The following is a 23,282-nucleotide window of genomic DNA, read 5'->3' on the forward strand; positions in this document are numbered from 1 at the left end:
TGTGGGATCTTCCCGGACCAGGGCTCGAACCTGTGTCCCCTGCATTGGCAGGTGGATTCTTAACCACTGAGCCACCACGGAAGCCCGAGAATATGTTATTCTTTACAAATAAAATATTAAACATTTTTGTTTAACTCCACATTTCTTGTAAAGAATAAATAACTTATATTTTCTTATGAGACAGATTTGTTAACAAATAGCTATAATAATTGGAGTTATAAAATTAGCTGCCAGTTATAGGGAAAGTTATAAAATTAGCTGCCAGTTATAGAGAAGCAGGTATTGTAGTTATAGAAGTAGCTGTTACCCAACAGGGGTGATTTATTTATCCAATCAATATTCATTCCTTACCTCCTAGGTTCTTGTTCATTATTAATGAACAAAAGAAAAAAAGTCTGCCCTCCTGGAGCTTGAATTCTAGTGAGAGGAAGTAGAAAATAAGTACATTTATTAAATAAATTTTATAGTATTGATTATTTTAGAAGGTGTTAAGTCCTAAGAAAAGAAAAATTGAATGGGGAAAATTATCAGGAATGACCAGGAGAAAGGGGGTATTTCACTCTAAGGAGAAAGGGATTTTCACTCTAAGGAGAATGAGAAATTATTGGAGGGTTTTGAGTACAGGAGTTAGAATTGATATGTTTTTAAAAGTAACACTTGGGATTCTGTTTTAAGAATACACCCTACAGGGCAAGAAAAACCAATGTTTTAGTTATGTACTGCTGTGTTACATGTTACCTCGAAGCTAAAACTCACAAAACTCACTGTTTTAGTCTTGTTAACATCATTCCATGAATTTGATTCAGATAAGTCACAGTGGTAATGATTCATCCCTGCTACAGATGTTGTTTGCTGGGGTTGGAAAGTCCGAAATGGCTTTTCTCCTCATTAATCTAGTGCCTCAGCTAGAATGGCTCCAAGAGCTAGGGCTGAGTGACTGAAATGGCTAAGCTGGGGTTGTATGTGTGGGGCCTTGCTACTTGTTCTCAGATGAATTTCTTGGTTTTACTCCAACCAGGTAGCCAGATTGTTTATAGAGGTGTTCAGAGATTCTGAGAATGTACAGATTGCCAGATCTTAAGCTTGGGCACAGAACTGGCCCACTTCTACCACATTCGGTTGGTTACAGTGAATCAGGCCCAGCCCAGACTCAATGACTTCTCAAGGGGGTGAATACCAGGAAGCATGGCCAATAGAACCATTAATGTCACAGTCTTAACATAGCCAGTTAGGAGGATATTGCAATAACCTAGGCAAGAGGTAATTTTGGGGATGGACTAGGGTGGTAGCTGTAGGGCTAGTGAGAAGCAGTCAGAGTCTGGATATATTTTGATAGTGAGAAAACAGGATTTTAAAATATTAGCTGTGGATATGCAAAAGATGGAAGGTAGTCAAGAATGATTATAAGGTGCACTTGGATAGACTGAAGGTGAAACATACTAAAGGAAGAAGATAAGAAATTCAGTTTCCAACATGTTGAGTTTGTGATGTCTTTTAGACATTTAAAAGAAGATTCAGAGTAGGCAGTTATATATATAACAGTCTGAATTTTATTTATTTGTGTATTTATTTATTGAAATAGTGGTATTTAAAACTTTGAGAGTTAATGAGACCACTAAGGAAATAAATGTTGATAGAGAAGATAAAAGGATTAAGAACTGAGTACTAAGTCCCTTCAAGTTAAGAAATCCAGGAGAAAAAGAAGTGAAGGAGGTAAGGAAGGAACAACAGTAAGGTAGTAGATGAAAAACCAGGAGAGCATCGTGTCCTGTAAGCCAAGTGAAAAAAGTATTGTCACGTTGGAGAGAATAATCAGTTGCTGCTGCTATGTCAAGTGCTGTTAGGACTGAGAACTGACCATTGGATTTAGCAAGATGGAGCATTTTTGTTGGAATGGAGTGAACACCTGATTGGAGGGAATGAAAATCAAGTAGAAAAGGTGATGCTCCCTGTTGAACTAGATTTTAAGGACCATTGAATTATTCAATTATTTAGGAGTGGTAACAAGTGTTCTAGCAGTAGAAACCATGATTGAGGTAGAGGTAATTTTTGGTGTTGTAAAGTATTATGTGTTATGCCATGAGTAGCAGGAGATAAAGCTGGAGTTGAATAGTCATCTGAAAAATACTTATTGACTACCTACTACTTGCCAGGCATTGTTGTAGGCCCAGGCATTGTCATAGGTGCTGGAGATGAACTGTTAAAGAACGTACATTCCCTGCCCTGATAAAGTTTACAACTTAGCCGACTCATATTATTGAAGAACCTTGTACTTTATCCTAAGGATTTTGGACTTTTTCTTATAGGCCAATGGCTTTCAACCTTGTGTTGCTACCCATTGGTATGTCATATTCAGTTTGGGGTTTTCTAAGATATTTTGTTATTATTTATTATTATTATTATTTTATTAAACCATCTAATTATTTACTGAGTACATTTTATAGATTATTTAATTTGTTTTTTACCTTTTAGCACATGCTGTATATTTCATAATTTAAAATAATTAGGACTGAGTGTACCTTTTTAAAATGAGTTGTAAATTTTTTAATTCATACTTTTCTTCTTTTTCTGGGTAAGATGTAGAAAACTCACCAGCAGCATTCAGTCCATTAACTCCAGCATCCATGGAAGAATCTGAAAGTGCATCATCTGCTCGAAGGAGGGACTCAGGCATTGGGGAAGAAATGGCTACTGGTTTAGGAAGCAATGTGGACGTAGCTCCTCCTGTAGCACCTCCAAGTGTCAGTGCAGGCCCAGATGCCATCAGTGAGGTGCTGTGCACTCTTTCTTCAGAAGTCAGTAAATCTCAGGAAACCAAAAGTGATGGAGAAAATGAATTGGATAACAAGGCTGCACCATCAGTTCCTGTTTCAAAAAATATCAACGTGAAGGACATTCTCCGAAGCTTGGTTAACATACCAGGAGATGGAGTCACAGTGGATCCTGCCCTTCTGCCACCAGCCTGCCTTGGAGCTCTTGGTGATCTATCTGTTGAGCAGCCTGTGCAGTTCAGATCTTTTGACAGGTACTGTAAATAGTCTTTAAATATATAAATATAAGGATTTAAATATATAAATTATAAGGATTTAAAGGTTATAAATTTATAAATATATAAATTTATTGGAGTATAGTTGCTTTACAATGTTGTGTTAGTGTATACTGTACAGCAAAGTCAATCAGCTATAGGTATACATATATCCCCTCTTTTTTGGATTTCCTTCTCATTTAGGTCAGCACTGAGTAGAGTTCCTTGTGCTATACAGTAGGTTCTCATTAGTTTATAAATATATAAATTATAAGGATTTAAAGGTTAAACAAGAATTTAACTTTGTTAAATTTTGTAGCTTCAACATTAAAAAGGGATGTTTTGATATAGTTTTAAAAATTATAAAGATATTTTGTTGTATGGTTTGTATATCATTTCAAATTTTTATTTATCAACATAATTATTAAGATTGTTTAGGAATAATTTTAATATTACATTGGCAAGTTGTATATTAAATAACTTTTTTCTTCGTTTGTTACAACTTAAAAATCACCTATATTTACAAATGGTTACCTTTCATTCCCCTGCTGTCGGTACTGTGCCAGCCTTTGTGAAAAAAGGTGGGACTCTGTGGATTCCGACAGATTCAGGAATTCAACAAAGTGTTCAGAGTCTTGACAGCTTGAGAAAGCTAACTATAGATTCCTGACTTTGTTGGTTCTGCTGTCCTAAGAAACCTTTGGCCAATTTGCTTGAAAATTTTCTGAAATTCTGCCTGTAAGACATGTATGTTTCAGAGTTGTTAAGCATATTCTTTTTCAAAAATCAATATTTTTATCTGAAAACAAGCTCTGCCTTATAGAAAAGTTGCCAGTTAAAAGAAATTTTATTTTTCCTGAATCTGTTGAGGGAAAATTGATACAGTACTACACGGCCTTTGAATATTTTATTGTATATTTTCTACATAACCACAATACATTCATCAAAATAAGGAAATTAACATTGATATAATATTAATACTACTGTCAAATCTTGAAACACCTTTGAAGTTTCACTGATTTTCTCGGTAATGCTCTTTATAGTAAAAGGATCGAATTCAGACTTATGTGTTGTATTTTGTTGTGTCTCTTTATCCTCCTTCAATTTGGAAGAACAGTTCTTTAGTCTTTCCTTAAATTTAATGACCTCGACACTTCAGAAGATGAGAGCCCAGCTGTTTTGTATAATGTCCCTCAGTTTAGATTTGTCTAATTAGTGTCCTGGGGATTAGATTCAAGCTAAAGCATCTTTGGAAGTAATATCACAGAAGTGATGCTATTTCTTCCTGTTGTATTCTAACAAGTGGCACATGGTTTTATCTCATTACTGGTGATACTCATTCTGATCATTTATAGAAATGGTATTTTCTGGGTTTCTCCACTGTTAAGGTACTCCCTGGGAAGAGGGGTTTAGAAACTGTTACCCTCCTCATCAAATGAATTCAGTACATTCATCATATGACCTTACGGTTTCATACTTTATAGGATGAATTATAATATTATTGTTATTGTTTATATTGATGCTCAGATTGTCTCTGATTTGGCCAGTGGGATTTCCTTCCAGTTGGCTTCTGTTTACTTTTGATATATCCTCATCATAATTTCCCTCTGTCTGGTTATTTATTTCTTTGTGTCTCCTGTTCTCTGTGTTTCATCTCATCTCCTAGTTTTCTACTTCAGACTTGCTGGCACATTAGATATCCAAGCTGGTTAAAATTATTTATATAATTAATATGCTCTGAAAGAACACAGGGAATATATAATTTTAATGGAAAATCTTTTTGCCATCATCCTCTATCATCTTACTCCCTCTACCTCTGTTTAAAGATTAGGTCAATGTCGTGGAATGATGAGATTGACAGAGTCTAAATTCCAGGTAAATAGCATATTGGTATATGTCTAATGTGACATTATAGATATAGTGGCTGCTAGATTCAGATGTCTTTTTCTTTTTTATTAGGCTTTATAATATAGGAGTTAGAATATTGACTCTAGAAATGAGATGAAACTGTTTGAGTTCTGGCTCTGTTACTTATTAATGAATTTGGACAAATTACCTCATCCTCCTGAGCCTCAATTTCCTTATCCTTAACACTGTGCAATACTATACAGCTATTAAAGAGAAAAAAAGCAGAACAATATATACTGGTGTGAAATGATATTGAAGATATGTTAATCTATAACACTTAGCATGAAGAAATCCAGAAGTTTAAAAGATCATACCTAGTCTTAACGAGGGTATGAAGAAACACTTTTATATTGTTGAGAGGGCATATTGGTACAATTTATCTGAGGGAAAATTGGTAGTTAATTAAAATTTAAAATATGTAAACCTAATTATATAAGCTTATACAGAAGATATATGCAAGTATAAAATGTTTTCTTTCTGCAAGAGGAATTTCATAGTTAAGCTAATACCTATTGAGCTTTTACCCTGTGAAGGTGTATTAAAGTGCATTTTTTAGATAGATAGGTAGGTAGGTGGATAGATAGATACTGTTTTTATTCTTACTTTACAGATGATGAAACCTGAGGCACTGGGAAAGTAAATAAATGCCTTAAGCTTTTGTGCTAATAAATGGTGGAGCTAAAATTTAAACCGTGGCCAGTGGACTCTAAATCCTGTCATTTGGCTGTGCTATGCGAACATAGTTGCCAATTTATTAAGAATTGGTTACATGTGTTGTTTCCTGTGAATATAGTAAATACTATGCAGCCACTGATGAGAGAAAAGCACAACTGATGTATTGATGTAAAATGATATTCAAGATATATTATTAAATGGAAAAAGCAGAGTACAGTTTAGTTTGGAATTTATGATCTTTTGAAAAAATAGATATATATGTTCCCATATGCTTCAAAAAATTTATAACAAACAGCAATGGCTATATTTTGAGGGTGAGAAGAGGTGTAAATGGTTAGGTTTTTTCTAATATTCACAATTTTTATGAATTTGTTTAAATTTGTATTAATCTTAGATTGAATAGTGAGAATAACTTAAGGGTAGAGTTTTACATTTAATAAATCTTACTAATATACTCAAAGTTGTTTCCTTACAAATTCCCCAAATTTCATGTACTTGGGGATTTATTTCTTTTTAAATAGCATAGAAATTGTCTATGCCTTAGTGATACCTTCAGTGAGTAGGTTACAAACTTATTTAGGAAACTGTGCACAGGGAATACATTTTAAAGGGGTTTATTGAAACAGGAAACAAAGCGGAATTTTGGTGATAGCGTTTTTCAGGAGGTTATTTGGAACTTACATGTCTGGTATGCATTTAACATACTATCTGATGGCAAGCAAACTGCTCTGTTTTTACCCCCTCTTTTTCTTAGCAAGAGACACCTTTTGAAAAACTATTTTCATGCAGCTTTAGACCAGAGGAATATCTTTGAGAATTTCAAAGCGTCCTTCTGATCATGTATTTATCTCTGGAATGCTGTGTCAGAAGTCACAACTCTCCTCATATCTTAAGAATTATCAACTTCCAAGCAATAGCTGGAACGTTTAGAGTAACAGCTACATGAGTGGAACCTTGCTGAAAGGCTGCCAGGTTGTGGGCCTTTGTGGATGGCAAGGTGTTTGTGTTCATTCCCATGCCAAAATTCTCGCTCTTATCTAATTTGAAGATCCTCTCTGGTGATTAGCGGATGCCAGGGATTTATCTTGATAAAGTTCAAGGGCTTGTCTGGCTTTTCAGCTAGATCCTTAGGGACTAAAGTACTAGGCTTAAAATGCTTTTTTCTCCTTTTGTGAACTATTTGCATGTTAAGGAAAATAGCATTTATGTGAAAGTTTGTGATAATTCAAACTGATATAATTCTGAAATGGAACTTCTGAACCTTAGTGATCTGTAAGACATTGTTGCTTTCTGTCGTTACTCAATAAAAAGAAATCTTTAAAAAAGTATCCCTAGTTCAGGTAAGAAAAAAAAAAGTCAAGTGTTTACACTCTCTATCTCTGGAGACTTAGAAAAATTACTTCTTTCTCATCTGTAAAATGGGGATAATAATATGTAGTACTTACCTCATGGGTTGTTATAAATAATTCCCTCATAGGTTGTTATAAATAACATAATTCATATACGTCCTTAGCATAGTGCTCACAAATACTAATTATTCATTAAAGTTGGTGAGTATAAAGAAAAAAGCAATAATATGTGAAATTTTATATTTTAATATTTGGTTTTTAATTGAAAGTTTGGAAAAATAGCTTATATAACTAAAAGACTTACCTGTCTTCCAAATTTTTTATGCCAAAAAACTTTGAAGTGCTTTTTGTTAAAATTGATGGCTGGTATTAAAAATTCAGTAATTTGTTTCTTGAAAATTAACAAGGATTTCAATTTGTCTTTTAAATGGAAACTTAAGCTGTAGCCTGAAAACAATGGCATTTTATTAAACTTTAAGACATGCTTTACTAGTTTAGATTTACACTTTCATACATGATAAATATGATAGCTTAAAGATCCCCCTGTGTTGAAGATTTTAGTCTTGTACACAGAAATTTTATAATTTAACAATAGTAAAAACAGTTGGAATGAAAATATCCTGAAATCTGCCTACTGCCCTTTTAAGGGAATCTTTGTTACTGAATTTTCTTTGTTTTTATGTGGCACAAAGCTAAAGTATTATTATGTTACTTCTTCAGTGATGATTTGAATCAGTCATTGAATTTGGACATCGATTAATTTTATTTTTCTATTATGTATTAAGTACATAGCAGGGCTAAAGAATGCAACTTTTCCATTTCTGAGCAGATATATTTTTGTATTTTAGTAGTAGTAGTACATATATAATTTAATATCTTGGAAATCTTTATTACCATTGCTTATAGATGATTATATAGAATTACCTTCAAATGTTAATATGATTGTGGTGATGGTTGCACAATTCTATGAACATTCTAAAAACCATTTAATTGTGTACTGTACATGAATAAATTGTATGGAATGTGAATTATATCTCAATAAAACATAAAGGTCAGTATGAGGAAACAGTTCAAATTAGAGACTCTTGTTTAGATAAACCCAGAATTGTGGGACAGTTCTGCCATTTACCTTGGCAAGTTACTTTACCTTTCTGAGGTTTACTTTTTAAATTTTCTTAAATGGAGGTAATTTGTATGTTAGGATTGTTTTGTGAATTGAGTAATAATTCTTGGCATATTGTCAGCACTTAATCGTAGCATTCATTAATAATTTCTTAAGTTTATATAATAGGATCATGTAGAAGCACAAAGAATAGTGGACTCTGACTTGGCAATCTGGGGAGGCTTACCTTTGAGCAAGGTTTTGAAAGGTGTGAAGGAACTTTGCTGGCAAGCAGGACTAAGAGGAAGGCATCTTGGTAGAGATATAGCACATACAGAGGACTGGAGTTGTGAAAGCATGTACATGCTCAGTTCAAGAACCATAACAGCATATTGCAGTAGTGTGTAAGGAGTGCTAGTTAAATGTAAATTCATATAGGAAGCCACACTTCAGATGTGTCAGGAATGAGAATATGTGAAAGATACTGGACAATAAATATTTACTGAACTGAAATAAAGTATAGCTATTATTCATGGTTGAAAACATTATTAGGGGCTTCCCTGGTGGCGCAGTGGTTGAGAGTCCTCCTGCCGATGCAGGGGACACAGGTTCGTGCCCCGGTACGGGAAGATCCCACATGCCGCGGAGCGGCTGGGCCCGTGAGCCATGGCCGCTGAGCCTGCGCGTCCGGAGCCTGTGCTCCGCAGCGGGAGAGGCCACAACGGTGAGAGGCCCACGTACCGCAAAAAGAAAAACCAAAACAAAACATTATTAATGACAGTTGTTTAAAGGAATAGAAATGAGGTCAAGTTCTTTTGTTATCTTTTATTAACTGTACCATCTTGGACACATAGAGATTGTGCATATTATGGGACATCTGTGGTAAACAATTTTTTTTTGTTACCAGCTTTCCAACATTTTATTATGAAAATGTTCAAACATACAGAGAATTTGCAAGAATTGTACACTGAACACCCAGAGACCCACCACTGAGATTCTGCAATTAGCCTTTAACTGTTTGCTTCATCATAGAGTTCTCCATATAGCCATCTCTCTATTCATCAGTCATTCTTATTTTTCTGATGCATTTCAGAGTAAGTCGCATACATCAGATCACTTCACTCAAACATTTCAGGTGCAGATCTCTAACCAGACATCAATACTGTTTTTAAGGTGAAATGTACATACAACAACAGGCACAAATTTCTAAGTATGCCATTTGATGAGTTTTGACAAATTAAACACCTGTGTAACCTAAATTTCCAATCAAGATATCATCAGTCTTGAAAGTTCCTTCATGCTCCTTCTCAGCCAATGCCTGTCTCCACCCCCCACAGGCAATTATTGTTCTATTTTTTAAATTTATTTTTATTTATTTTTTAAACAATAGATTAGTTTTGTCTTTTCTAGAACTTCATGTGAAAGGAAATACAAAGTTTATGTTCCTCTGTATATGGCTTCCTTCACTCAACATAATGCTTTTGAGATTCATATGTGGTATGTTAATCAGTAGTTTGTATGTTTTTATTGCTGGATATTATTCCATTGTAAAAACACACCACCATATTTTTATTCATTTTTCTGCTTAAAGGATTCTGGGCTATTTCCAGTTTTTGGCTCTTATCAGTAAAGCTATCTGAATGTTATTGTACCTATTTTTTGTGGACTTCAGTTATCTGGAGGAAATTTCTAAGAGTGGAATTGCTGGTACATAGGGTAGGTTTATGGCTTAAGTTTCAAATATAGAAAAAGCAATTTCACTTTTCTAAATGTTAATTTCTATTGCTCCTATCAGTACTTGCCTATTGGATGATTAAACTAAATCTTGCTAGTTCTTTCTTTTGTGAGCAAACGTCAAAGTAAATTCTCCATATTCCACACCCTCCCCGCCCCCGCCCCCCCAAACTAGGTTACTAGGAAATAGGTAGCTAGAGATTTTCTTAAACAATAGGCTTGTAAATATTTGCCCCATGGTAGGTAATATACAAATTACATTTTTTATTGTTTTCTGAATGTGCTACCAGCACACGTGTACACACACACACACACACATACACACACACACGCACGTGCGCACAGAGGGGGTCATCTGCTCCCCCTAAAGTCAATAATCTTCATCCGATATAAGCTACCATGATTTAAGCCACACCATTTCGGATTGAGGGCTCAGGTGGCTGTTGCTTCTATTTTTTAGTGTATAGTTAACATTGGCAGTCACCCTTATAATGATGTGACACCAGCTACCCCCAAGTACATTGAATAAGCCATGCCTAGCACAAGAGAACTTGATTTAATTGGCAACAGTGTTTGCTGTCAAATGATAGGCACTGAAGTAAAACGAAACCTATTTCACTTTGTATTATCTCTTTTTGATGTAACAGTAAAAACAAAATGTATTTTTAAAGTGCTGGAATTATATAATTTTGACTGTGGAATACCTATATCTGGATCAAGTATCTAAGTAACTTTATTTAGGAACTGAATACTTTAAAGCTGTTAAGGGAGTACTTGAAGCTTGCAGTTACAATATTGTCAACAAAAGATGTGATTAAATAAATTGAATGTTGAAGACTTTAGGCTTATGGTTAATACCAGGTAATTAAAAGTAAGCACTGCTGTGGGAGTGCATTATATATTAGCTGTCCTCTTTACCTCATTAACTGGGGTTTTGCATGTTTATGGAGCTAACTTCAATTAAAAATGCCTTTTAAGTTATGCCTATTAAGGTCTTTTAGTTACTATTTTGGGATAAAGTATTACACTTAAATGAAATTGGTATATCGTAAATACCTGTGTTTGAGTAATACCCAAGCTGAACAAATTTGATTATTTGATATTTTTACATCTAGGTTTTTTATGCCTATGCATTGTTTTTTCTATGTAATATAAGACAGTCTACGAGAGTTAAAAAGTAAAACTTTGGTTGTATACATGTTAAAAAATTGTTCATACCTGCATTTTCTTACCTTATAAGATTTCTAAGGTTTTATCATTTCAACTTAGTGGTGCTTTAAAATCCTTACAGAAACGTGTTGAGTTTTCTGCTTCACTTCTGAGGTTAAGAAAAAGTTAATTAATTTTCCACTTGAATGCCAAATTCCTATTTTCCTATATACCTTTGGTTATATTTTAAGGTGGATAATTAAAGATGATCCTAAATTTAAAGAATATTATAAATATAAATTGAAATGTTAAAACTGATTATTATATTTCTGTAGAACATTGTCTCGATTCTAAAAAAATGAAGTATAAATAACTGTGAACACCACTGAAGAGATTTCTTATTGAGAGTATATTCTAAGTTGTACATCACAATAGAGATAAGAAAAAGTTAGGAAAAAGAAGTTGGTTTCCTATTTTCTGTTTTGAAATTCATGTAATTAACTTGAGTGATTATCTGTATTTTAAAATTTATTTACTTTCTTTATTACAGAAGTGTCATCGTGGCAACAAAAAAATCAGCAGTCTTACCTTCACCACTTACAAGTATACCTACCAATGCTGTCAGTGTGGTTTCTTCAGTAGATTCAGCCCAAGCCTCAGATGTAGGGGGAGAATCACCTGGTGAGTTTGTTATCAGCGATTTCAACAAAAAAGTTCTTAATCCCATTGCAAAGCTTAGGATTTTTGATTAAGTTAAGAAGTTTTGTTAGGGATATTTTGAATGATTATGCTTTTGTATTATGTTGTTGATTATTTGATTATTTTCTGAATAAATTTGAGTAATATGAAATAAATTAAATCAAGGATTTTAATACTTTCTCCACTTAAACATAGTAGTGTATGACAAATTGGATGCTGCTGGTTGGGTGGTTGAATGAATGACAGATTTATTAAAATACTTTTTTCCTTTCCTTTCACTTGAGAAGATGTGTATAGATAGTGGTTAATATGAGAAAGTTTTGCTGACATTTGGTCTTTTAATCTGGTTATCAGTTGCCAGATGTTTATGTGGTATCCAGTACTTTGCTTTCTCTTGCATAGTTTTTGAATTAGATGCTTGGAAAGGGAATGCTGCCCTCAAGTCTATCATCATTCTAGCATTAGTCATAGTAGTTCAATAACTCTTACTACAATTTGATTTTTGCCCTGCCTCTCTCTCTCTATTCCTTCCAAATGTAAAAGCCTTTTGGTGCACATGTATGGGTGCAAGATCCTAAATCCCTAGATGTTGATTGGAAGCTCAGTGATAATAGCAGGTGAACTTGAAGACTATGTGATATTAAAAAGACCAAGTTAGGACAAAGGGAATATTATTTTATATAAGTAGTATATTTCTAAGTGTTGTGCTATTTCATTAAAAAAAAAAACAACTAAAAAAAAAAATTAATCCCCCAAAGGATTCATCCTTTCTTGTTACTCTAGGATGAGATTAATGAAAAATAAAAGGAATTTTTAAGGAATGACTAGGTGGATTATGTTAAAATCAGAAATAATGTTTTTCCTTCATCTTTTGTGACATCTCAGGCCTCCTATCCAGTGTTCTACCTTTATTTGGTATATCTCAGAGAGTTTTGCTGCTAACTTGATGTTTCTACTAGCCAGTTGTCAGGGACATTTAATTTTTCCTTTCTGTGTACTATGTATCATGTGTTCCAGAAACAAAGACTAGTATTTTTTAAAAAAATATTTATTTATTTAAATTTATTTGCTTGCAGGTTTTAGTTGTGGCAAGCAGGCTCCTTAGTTGTGGCATGTGGGCTCCTTAGTTGTGGCATGCGAACTCTTAGTTGCAGCATGCATGTGGGATCTAGTTCCCTGACCAGTGATCAAACTTGGGCCCCCTGCATTGGGAGCGTGGAGTCTTAACCACTGCACCACCAGGGAAGTCCCAGGATTGTTTATTTCTTTTGTCTTTCCTGCTTTTCTTTTTCCTTTCATTGTAGTTATTTTACTTGTGCTAACAAAAACTTTTTTTTCAAAGTTTTAAATGTGATTAATTCTTTACAAATTTCTTAGTGTTAAGTGATAATAGAAATTGCTCACAGTAGGTTAAGTAAAAAAATAATTACATGCGATACTTTACATGCTATGAAATCGTAACTATGTGAAGTATGTATATACTTTTCATACATGGAAGAAGCAAGGAAATGTACTCTGAAGTTACTTGATTATTTCCATGAATTAATGGAAATTTTGATTTTCAAAATTTTTAATTTTAGTATATTTTCCAAAAATTTATCAGTAATCCTGTATTATTTTTATAATTAGGAAAAAATAGTTGTTGAAGAAAAATATCCACAAGGAAACCAAAAGCTGCAGTGGTAATAGACAGTTTTGTGCTGCCTTGTTTCTTTTTTTAATAAAACATTTTTAAAAATTAATAGACCTTATATTTTAGGTCAGTTTTAGGTTATAGAAAAATAGAAAGGAAAGTAGAGAGTTCCCATATATGCTCTCAACCTCACCCTCTCTGCATTTCTCTGTTGTTAACATCTTGCAATAGTGTGGTATATTTGTTACATTTTGTTTTTCATCATTCATTGTCTTAGTGAGAAACAATAAAGGAAAGTAAGTGTAGAACTCCAGCAAAATTTCCTCTTCTTTATTTTCTCCTTCTTTATTTCCTTCATCATTATACTCTGATACTTTTTTTTTTTTTTTTACTTTGGTGAAGAAGCAATTTGGGGATCTGTTTTGGGCTGGTTATGCAAATTTCTGTTCTTCCACCTCCATCCAAAGGCCTTAAAAAAAATCAACTGTGATTTTTCTAGACAAGCCCCTGTTGGGAGAAAGTCAGATGTTACTAATATCTATGAAACTTTCTGCTGTCTTTTAAATTTAGTAATAGTGAATTCCTAATAACTTCCCAGAGCATATGTAGTAAATTCAGAGGTTCACAGTACACTGAGTAAAATATTATCATCTTATTTTGAATATATTACCCTTTAATTTCAGTTTATGGGGCAAGGTAAATAGGATCCTCTGATTTCTTTTAAATATATTTTTCAAAATTCATGCAGTCTTTGACTTATTTCAATAAAGCCAGAAAAAATGTTAAACAAGTAAATAAAATTGGTACAAGGGAAAGAAAAAAAATTCATGCAGTCTTCAGAAGAGATAAGAAACAGAAAGAAAGCTGATGAGTAATATTTCATATAAAACAGCATAACACATTTCTTTCTGAAGCCATTGTATATTTTCCAGTAAGTTCATTATAATGTAAAATACCCTGAAGAACCATATGCAGAATTACAAAATAATTTGCTATCTTGAAGACTATCATATTTATTGGTAAAACCCCACAAAGCCCTGTATCCAGCCCATAATGTACCCTTTTCCCCCCTCTTATTTAAATTTTGTATAATTTGTGGTGGTAGTGTTTCTCAAATAGTTCCCAGTTTTTTCCATTTTGGGGTAGAATTTGTAGTTCATTTCCTTTATTTAGCTCCCTTTATTAAAAAAAAAAATTCGTTCCTTTTTAAAAATGACTTAAGTCATTCTGAGTTGTTCTTGTGATGATGGTCTTTATTTTTGTCACTTGTTTTGATTTCCATACCTGACTTTTCCTTTCCTCTTCCTCTGTCACTAGGCTCTTGTTGTCACTTATATGGTGTCTTGATTTTAGTTTATTATTTCCATTCCATTGATTGCTGCCATGAACATTACTGCCTTGATAAGAAAGCTAACCCAACTGAGTGTTTTCAGTCATCCTATTTCTTACTCTCCTACAGCCCTATTTTTCGTGCTTTTGCCTACTATACTTGCCCTTGTAGTCTGTTCTCTTTTCACTTGGAATCCAAACAAATAGTTATCTCTCTGCCATCAATATTTTTAGCTGATAGATTTTTGTTTTCTTTTTGGTAGATCTCTTGATTTAAGTTATTTGCCATTAAAAAAAATAGGCTATACAGTATATCAAAGCTTATTATGCTGCTTCTGGTTCAAGCAAGATTTGGGAAAAATGATTTGTGGATGAATTGATTGCTATTGTGATTACATGGTGAGCTGGGCAGTTTATTCTTGCAGATCTGGGTAACTTAGGTATTATTCTTGGTTTGATCTTGGATTATTTTCTTTACATGAAAGTAGTTAATATCTGTCTCTGTGGACCATAAACCTTTGTGTCTTGGGATGACTTCAGTTCTGAATTTTATAGTGAGTCAGCAACAAAAAGTGAACTGCTCATAGTTAGTAATAGATTATTGGTTAATAAAAAAATATACTTGATAGTACATAGTACATTAGCAAAAATGGGAACTTCCTTGGAAGAAACCATGTTGAACAGAAAACATAAAATATGAGTTTTGTAGCAAAAAAGTTTAAACTATTTGGAAATTTTGATATCAAAATGGGATTTCTGTGTTTTATATGTGGCACAATTAAAGACAAACTAGGACTGGATCCCAGAAAAAGAATGAGAACTTATCAACTTATGTGAGGTCAAAGATTTTTCTGTCAAAACATTGCCACCCAAATAATTTTATAATTTTGTGAAAAAATTAAGGATTTGTTAATACATTTTATTTTTATTTATTTATTTATTTTTAAAATTTTATTTTTATTTTTGGCTGCGTTGGGTCTTTGTTGCTGTGCGTGGGCTTTCTCTAGTTGAGGCGAGAGGGGCTACTCTTTGTTGAAGCGCGCGGGCTTCTCATTGCAGTGGCTTCTCTTGTTGCAGAGCATGGGCTCTAGGCGCGCTGCCTTCAGTAGTTGTGGCACGTGAGCTTTAGAGTGCGTGCAGGCTCAGTAGTTGTGGTGCACGGGATTAGTTGCTCCGCGACATGTGAGATCATCCCGGGCCGGGCTCAAACTCTTGTCCCCTGCATTGGCAGGCGGATTCTTAACCACTGTGCCACCAGGGAAGCCCTGGAAATACATTTTAAAACAGTGTACATTATTAAAACTATGATCGGTATTCAAGTTTTGACTCATACAAATTTCAGATTTTAGTTTGAATAATGTTTCTTAGCTTTTGTAGCATTTTATTAGCAAAAAAGTGTAATATAATAATAATGGCAAACCTTTCATAAGAAGTGGTAAAAGATTCATCAGAAGAAACAAGGTTTGCCCTTTGTGTATGCATATTTATTTATAAAGAACACTAAAAGAGAAAATAGAGTTTTTAGTAAATATATCAAAATCTGTAAATTTTAGTTACTCATTAGTAAAGGTTTAATTGTCCAGACTACAATATATGTTAAGATGCAGTTACACTTTTTTCAAATGTCCGGTGGTGTTTTCAAATATGTTTGATTTGCAAAGCGTAAACGATTAAAACAAAATTGAAGCTAACCCAATGAAGGAACTAAATAGACTGTTCTTAAATAATTTATGTGCTGAGTGTTTGCTAATTTGCAAAATTTAACAGTTACACTACTTACCAGAGTATTAGGCTCTACTGTGTATCAGAGCCATGCATATTATAAATTAGTATGTTTATTTTTAATGTTGAAGGAAAATTTTGATTCTTTGCTTTATATAATCTTTGACCCAAGAGGCTTATCTTTACTTATCCAATAAAAGTTTCTTTTATTTAAGGAAGAATTTTAGCTGGGCATATAGACTATCCCTCCCTGAATTGGTCTGGAATGGGTGGGGAGGGAAAGAGGGAGAAAAGGAGAGAGAGGGCAATTAAAAAAATAACCGTGTTTAGGGATGAAATATTGGCATTTGTATTAATAGTACTTTTTTGCAAAGGGCATTATTTATGTAGACCCTTAGGGACCTTGAATTAACAATCGGCTATTCCCTGGAGAGATGCTAGACAGATGATCTATTTACATTTTCCCTTTTGTTCTTTTGAATGTCTGGAAGACTGTCAGTTTGAAGGAGCCAGTTTATCAGTGCAAGGATAAGGAAAAGATAAGTCAGTACCATTCCATATGTTGGAAGTAGCTTCTGAATTTACATGTTTGATCACTTGTTGAAAATATTTTTATTGTTAAATTGATTAAAAACAAATTTGTCATATCTTTATGATTTTTTAATCTGAGTTGAAAAAATGCCGAACGTATTTGGAAGTTAACATTTTTCTGTCTGGTAGGAATGAAGGTCAACCTGATGTGAAATTACTGATATATTTAGTTTATTTTTTATGTGATTTTTTTTTTTCCTTAAAACAATTGCTAGTTGATTCACTTATCTTTGTTGGTAATGTATTTTCTTATGATTTGAAAAGATCACTTTATAAAAAATCCCTTTCTGCTATAGTCTTTTTAAGGTTTGAAAATTGGCATTATTTCTAGGGTAGTGTCAAGAAAGCGTTTTTGTTACTGTTTCATGTAGAGCCACCAATGCTCCTTGACTTTTTCAAATTTTGATATATATATTTCACCTCATTAAAATTAGTCTCAATTTGTGCAGTAAAAGCTAATGTTGTTTTAAACTACTGTCTGAAGCCTCATACAAACATTTTCTTGCAATTTATTACTTCTATCTCTTTTTAAGTAGATGAGGCCTTATGTGTTCCTTTTCGTCAACTTCAGAAAAGCTCAAGAAAAAATACCAATTAGGCCTTTTATTTTTTTTTTTTAATTTTTATTTTTTGTGGTACGCGGGCCTCTCAGTGTTGTGGCCTCTCCCGTTGCGGAGCACAGGCTCCGGATGCGCAGGCTCAGCAGCCATGGCTCACAGGCCCAGCTGCTCCGCGGCATGTGGGATCCTCCCGGACTGGGGCCAAACCCATGTCTCCTGCATCGGCAGGCGGACTCTCAACCACTGCGCCACCAGGGGAATCCCAATTAGGCCTTTTAGAGAAAATATCTCATATACTGTAAATAAATATGGTCTTTAAAAAACTACCACTAGAAAAATAAAGCTCAGAAATAATTCATTAATTACTGGTAATAGAAGTCAGTAGCCAACCGTGGTTCAATGATCTTATTGCTGTCAAGAATTTAGAAAATTGCAGGTGTCATTAACTGAGTGTAATAACACTATTTGGTCTCTGAAGTACTTCATTGAGTGTTGTGTAGGAATAGGAGGATTGGTCCTGATTGTCAGAAATACCACATACTGAAGAGTGAAAAAAATTTTCAATTTCACCTTGTCTTGCCCTCTAGTTTGAAATTTTATTGTGAGAAATGCAAAAATGGAAATCTTTTAATGGTGAAATGGGAATTGATATATATACTTTAAAAAGTTGTCAGCACGAAAAAATGTGTACATACTTTAACTTCATTTTAAAATTAATCCTATGCATTAGGATAGATTCCATTCAGTTTGTTAGAGTTTTTATGTATAATTAACTCTTGATTGAGCAGGATGGTAAGGATGGGTGGAAGGTCAGCAAGAAACTATAATCCCAGTAAAAAGAAGAGTCAACTCTAATTATCAGTGGAAGGGGAAGAAAATGTGTTGAGGAAAAGAGAGATTCACTGTGGATAAATTCATCTTGTTGTGGGAATATGCTCACTCTAAGAGATAGGCTCAGTAATTACGCAGAAGTTAATTGTGGAAGATTGTTGCAATGCCCTCTCTCCAAAGGAACCAAGCCTGTGGGGGGTAAAATAGTCCAGATTTCCAGATCCTTCTGTTTGGCTGAGAACTGTAATCATAACTGCTGATTATTGATCAAATTCTGCCTAAAGACTAAGCATGTTTCAGGGAAGGTCAAGTTGTCCCAGATCTTTGCTGTTTCTTAATCAGTTAAATCTACAAAACCTCTGATTAGAGCCTGGCTTTGTTTATCTATATCCAGAATTAACTTTGCCTTAGTTAAAAGAGGCAGTTGAATCAAAGTGCCCAGATAAAATTGAAGTGAGCCTTAGAAAATTGTGGGAGTGGTGTGAGGCAGTGACAGGCTGTAGAGGACAGTGGCTAGGTTTACCAAATGTTTATGGCCATGGGTTATTTTATACCAATCTGATAAATAAAGCTGTTAGAAATCCACTTTTTACAGAAGTTAAATCTGGGATTGGTTTCTAGACTTCTCAAAAGAATTTACCTTTGGTTTCCTTAAGTTTTTATGGTGAATTTTTAAAAAGGCACTTTATAAGCTTCATTTCATTTAAGTTACCTATGTTTAATGTCATATGAATACTTGTTGAAAATTTGGGTGTCTTTTCAGCCTGAAGTACAGACTAAAGGGAAACATAACTTGGCAATCCTAGAGTAGCAGGGTAGGAAGGGAAGCTGTCACTCACTGTGTGTTTACTGTGGTACAGGCTCTAACTACGTTAATCCTCGAAATAATTTGGTGAGGTAGGTATCGCTGTTAATTTTACAGATGAAGAAAATAAGGCACAGAGAGTTTAAGTAACTTCGCCCAAGGTCACACAGCTAGTAAATGGCACAACCCTTACTGTTTCCCCGAAACATTTCAACCCTATAACCTCTTAAGGGTAGTTGTTATCAAAGAAACTGGCCTGATATTGATAGAGCTAGGATTCAATTTGAAAATGGTTTAGTTGTGAGTGGCTGATGAGGAAGTGTTTTCTGCTAGTGTAGAACACCTTTTCTAAAAAACATGGTAATGGAAATTATGAGAATTTGATGGTTGAGGTAGCTTGAGAGGTTAGCAGCGTTTCCTTCAGATGTGGAAGAGAAAGGCTCTGGTCTTGGATGACCTGGCATTTCTTTTTTGTGTGTGTGTGTGTGTGTGTGTGTGTGGTACGCGGGCCTCTCACTGTTGTGGTCTCTCCCAATGCGGAGCACAGGCTCCGGATGCACAGGCCCAGCGGCCATGGCTTACGGGTCCAGCCGCTCCGTGGCATGTGGGATCCTCCTGGACCGGGGCACGAACCCATGTCGCCTGCATCGGCAGGCAGAGTCTCAACCACTGCGCCACCAGGGAAGCCCATGGCATTTCTTTTTGAAAGCAGGAAGAGAAATAGGTTTCAGGCTGAGACAACTTTTTATACTTATTATACTTTTTATACTTATTATGGGAATTTAATAAGTTAGTAATATATAAATAGAAGGCTCTACTAAAAATGGATAGCATGAATCATGGATACATAGTAGGATCACTCAGAAGAGTTCTAGACTTTTTTTTTTCTATAGTACCTTGCAGAAATGTGGGAAAGTAAATTGGAGAATCTTCTTTATCTTAGGTGCTTTACATTTTAAAATTTAAATATCCTAACAACCCTGTTAAAAATTTGGTGATATTCCTATTTTCTGTATCATGCTGGTATAGATGGTTTAAAGGGAAGATTATAGAATTCTCTGTGGTAAAAAATCACTACAAACTTAGGAAGAATTTATAATGAATGATAAAAGCTAACTGTCATAATTATATAGAATGATTACAAATCATAAAGAAAAAGATTCTAATGAAAATACTCAAAATGTCAGAACAGTCATTTGTTTCCTGTTTTGTTTCCAATAAATTGGGAAAATACGTTCAATTTTATTAGTAATCAAAGAAGTGTAAATTTGTTTTTTCTTTCTTCAGGGTAATTTAGCAATATGTATCAACATTTAAAGTGTGTGTTTATTGACTTCTAGGAAGTTACTTCAAGAATATAAAGGAGAGTATATAGATTTATATAAGCATATACAAAACATTGTTTATTCTAAAAAATTGGGAACAACTTAAATGAGCATCCCTGAATTTGGGTTGGTCTGATGTTTCCTCGTGATTAGAAACAGGTATTTCTTTGGTAGGAATATTATGGAACAGACAGAGAATCTGATCACAAGGCACACAATTTTGATTTGTCAAAATGCTGATGGTGACCACTTTCGTCACTTGATTGAAGTATAACTGCCAGGTTTCTATATTGTAAAGTTATTCTTTCGCTTTTTTAATTAATAAGTGTTTTGTGGAGAGGTATTTTTAAATTATTTAAATATCCTGTTCCCCAGACTGTTAATTTATCATATTGGTATGGCCTCATGGCTTCCTATTTTATTGGCTGTGTTACAGTCAGTTACTATCATTATTTATTTTGATGCTCAAATTGTCTCTGTTTTGGTCGGTGGGAGTCCCTTGAAGTTGGCTTCTGTGCCATCGTGACATATCCTAACATTCCTTGGAATTTCCTTGCTTTCTACAAAAGAAAACTAGATGTTTCAAACTCATTTTGCTTTTCTTCCACTGTTATTGAATTAGCTATTTCTGATTTATTTATTTAGTGGAGAATAGTATTTAGAGGACAATATCTGGACATTAGGTGTTAGGGTATTGCTGCTCGCAGATTTTCTCAGTGGACAGAGCTAGCGACTATATATATATGTATGTATGTGAATGAGAGTATATATTTTATATACAGGCATACCTTGGAGATAATTGTGAATTTTGGTTCCAGACCACCGCAATAAAGCGACTATCACCAAATGAGTCACATGAATTTATTTTGTTTCCCAGTGCATGTATAAGTTGTTTACACTATGCTGTAGACTATTAAGTGTGTAAAGCATTATGTCTAAAAATACCATGTGCATACCTTAATTTAAAAATACTTTATTACTAAAAAATGCTAACCATCATCTGAGCCTTCAGTGAGTCATAATATTTTTGCAGTAGTAACATCAAAGATCACTGATCACAGATGGTCATAATAAATATAATAATAATGAAAAAGTTTGAAATATTGTGAGAATCAACAAAATGTGATGCAGAGACATGAAGTGAGCAAATGCTATTGGAAAAATGACACTGATAGACTTGCTTGATGCAGGGTTGCCACAAACCTTCAATTAGATTTTGTATGCACTGGGAAACCAAACAATTTGTGTGACTTGCTTTATTGTGATATTCACTTTGTTGTGGTCTGGAACCAAACCCAACATATCTCCGAGGTATACCTGTATTCAGACAGTATATTTATATTAATTATTCAACCGTTTTTCCTTTAGTTTATGTAATCTTGAGGTTTTACATTGGCAAAATAATGAATTCAAAGGGTTATGCAATTCCTCCTTTAGTCATTTACCAAATTTCAGATTTGATTCTGCTCCTGCGTTCTTGATTTTATCCACTGTGTTTTCTCACAATTAGATTTCAACTTCTGGCTGACTACAATTGCTAAGATGCCTTTGTAAAATGCATTAATTTGAGAGATGTTACCATGTAGAAAAATGTGCATCTTACCACGATGAAATAGGTTGTCTGGAAAAGAATTCTTACTTAGAGATTTATTAAATTCTGGTTCTTTTAAAATAAGCCCATGATTGCCATCTTTCTCTGCCCAACTTCATCTAAAGTCTGTGTCAATATTCTCCAGCCAGATATCCCAGTAGTAAACCTTTGGTTGAATAAGTCAGTGAGGGAGAATGCACATAGTGAAACTTGGGGCATCTCAGGAATAGTGTTAGAAAAGATTTATTATAGGATTTGAGCTTGCATGTAAGTGCAAAGAACAGAGTCTGAAAGGATATATTCCAAATTGCTGATAGTGGCTGCCTTTGGGGAGGGACTGGGACTAGGAGGGTTTGTGCAAAACACTGCTGAATTTAAAAATATGGATGTATTTGTGCTTTGTGTAATTAAAAAATAACTAGAAAAAAATGATGATTTGAGGGAGGGGTTAAGGAAGTGGGGCTTTCTTCTGTCAGAAAGCATGGGTAATTCTATGATTAAATATCCTAATAAATCTTACCTATAATCATGGAAGACTTGAATGAGGCTAAAGCTCTAATTTGTAAAGAAACAGCAATCTTTCATATTAAGATTTGGGATGTTTGACCATCTTTGTTATTTGGCTGGAGTTCATGTTTTTGTCTGTTGGGGCATGATTACAGAGTGGTATTGTTTTATGTTGATTCATCATGGTCATGGCATGGCTTTGTCTGATGTTGCTGTTTTATGAAATTGTTTATATTCAGGGAGAGAATAACAAGACCTAGCTGTGGGCTCTAAGCCAGCTCTTAACAACACCAGGGCCTAGTTGACAATACAGGGCCAGCTCCCAGATGTCAAAGAGGCTGCTTTTCTACCTTCTCATCTGTTTCTGCCACCTTTCTTTCTACATCCTAGGTGAACATTTCTTCTTCTATCTTTCTTTTATCTTTCTGTCCACACCACTTTGTCTCCTTGAGGTGTTTCCAGGCTACCCATGCCTGAAGTTTTAAGAATAGATCAAAAGAATCTGACCTCTGATAGTGCATCCTGATAGGTTCCAGAATCCTTTGAGGCCCTCTTCCCTCCTTGTTTATAAGCTTTGTATCTTTGTTTCATTTGCTTCAATATGTTTGCTGCCTTTCTTGGTCTACCTTTCTATAGAACTGTGATGGGATTTCAGTCTGCTCTAATACTAACTTGGTGCCCGTTTAGGACACTACTTTTAGGAGGAGAAACTTTATGTCCTGGATTGCAGCTGCAAGCAAGTTGTGC

At 34.3% G+C, this 23,282-nt stretch overlaps 1 protein-coding gene across 2 annotated transcripts in view; it reads left to right on the forward strand.

Moving 5' to 3' along the window:
- Positions 1–23,282, forward strand: part of LRBA (LPS responsive beige-like anchor protein) — a 723,035-nt gene that overhangs the window by 177,208 nt on the left and 522,545 nt on the right. For both annotated transcript variants that reach the window (XM_024764049.1, XM_024764050.1), the window contains 2 exons: positions 2,578–3,025; positions 11,493–11,623. In XM_024764049.1, the coding sequence (XP_024619817.1) occupies positions 2,578–3,025; positions 11,493–11,623 (579 nt within the window). The remainder of the gene's footprint in view (positions 1–2,577; positions 3,026–11,492; positions 11,624–23,282) is intronic.

The sequence above is a fragment of the Neophocaena asiaeorientalis genome, unplaced genomic scaffold, assembly GCF_003031525.2.
Source record: "Neophocaena asiaeorientalis asiaeorientalis breed wild unplaced genomic scaffold, Neophocaena_asiaeorientalis_V1.1 scaffold594, whole genome shotgun sequence".
Classification (NCBI taxonomy): Eukaryota; Metazoa; Chordata; class Mammalia; order Artiodactyla; family Phocoenidae; genus Neophocaena; species Neophocaena asiaeorientalis.